The sequence below is a fragment of the Penaeus monodon genome, chromosome 28 (assembly GCF_015228065.2).
Source record: "Penaeus monodon isolate SGIC_2016 chromosome 28, NSTDA_Pmon_1, whole genome shotgun sequence".
NCBI lineage: Eukaryota > Metazoa > Arthropoda > Malacostraca > Decapoda > Penaeidae > Penaeus > Penaeus monodon.
In genome coordinates, this window is record NC_051413.1 from 25,424,102 (window position 1) to 25,425,336 (window position 1,235).

At 40.9% G+C, this 1,235-nt stretch overlaps 1 protein-coding gene across 1 annotated transcript in view; it reads left to right on the top strand.

The window, feature by feature from the left end:
• LOC119591430 (nucleoporin NUP188 homolog) overlaps window positions 1-1,235 on the top strand; it is a gene marked incomplete in the record, with an annotated part of 23,587 nt that overhangs the window by 5,694 nt on the left and 16,658 nt on the right. The window contains 3 exon segments of the mRNA XM_037940171.1: window positions 79-209; window positions 468-702; window positions 980-1,148. Of these exon segments, the coding sequence (XP_037796099.1) occupies window positions 79-209; window positions 468-702; window positions 980-1,148 (535 nt within the window).

The following is a 1,235-nucleotide window of genomic DNA, read 5'->3' on the forward strand; positions in this document are numbered from 1 at the left end:
TCTACCAATGAAGAAGAGAAAGTTGTTGTCATAAGTCACATTATCACTTATAATAAACCTGCATGATTACCTTCACAGGGAGGTGGCCTTGGAGGACGGCCAGAGATTCAGGAGGGCATAAGGGAAAGTCATGCCCCACTGGTTGAAGCTCTCGATGGTGCCCACGTCCTGCTCCTGACCCTCATCATCAATGCTGACTCACCCACCAGGTTAGACTTCTACTAAAAAGCATTTGGAATAGAATAAGATGGTATGAAATGCATATCAGCTCCTGTGCAGTTCAAGTATTTTGTTTCTTAAAATCTGTTATGAATGAACTACTTTAGAATTTTGTTGAACCTTTTCAAGCACAAGCCAGTTGGTGGTCATTATCCAAGGAATTTCTAGCAGCAGGTAGACAAATGACAGGCAGAAACTACACTTAGTATTTTGGAATACTAGATATTCACTCTCCTTTCTCATTTCAGCGACAATAAACTCTGTGATAGTGCCTGGGTCAAGAAACTAGACCCCACCATGGCTGGCTTGGGAGCCCGTACACCCCACCTGGCCCCCTTGCTGGCTTGGGCTGTCCTACAGCTCAGGGCATCAGATGGGGGTCTAAAAGGCAACCCAAGGATGTACAACAAGCTAGCACAAAGAGCCGTTCATGGCAATGTGTTTGCCTACCTCCAGACAGCACTCAATAATACGTCAATACAGGTTTGTTAAAAAGAACAGGGTTGTCTGTTTAGATGTATGATGACAAAGAAGAATGTTATGTATGTATTTATGTGCATGCAACTATATATTTTTGGAAATATATCTTCGTTCCTTTACATGTGTATTTGTATCAATTTGTGTACAGTATTTGTAGGTACTCATATGTTAATGTATATGAGTATGATATTTATTTTTACTTAAATATCAATACAAAAAAGTTGTTGATAATTTCTTCAAGTAGATAAGTTGTATTTTTTATACAAATTCCTTCCACCAGGGAGATGAACTGCTAGTGCGGCTTGCATCTTCGGTTGTGTACTCCCTCATGTGTGCTGCGGCAGGATGCCTTGACCTAGAGCGAATGGGGTGTCTTTCTGTCCTTAATACCCTGGCCAAGAGGTGCCTTGCTCAAGACCCTCCAGCACAACTCTTTTGGGCTGAGGAAGGTGAGGTTATCCATATTCTTTGCATATTACTAGTTGAAAGTGTATAGAAATGTTCTTGTCAGTATTTCCATCAATAAATTGATTATA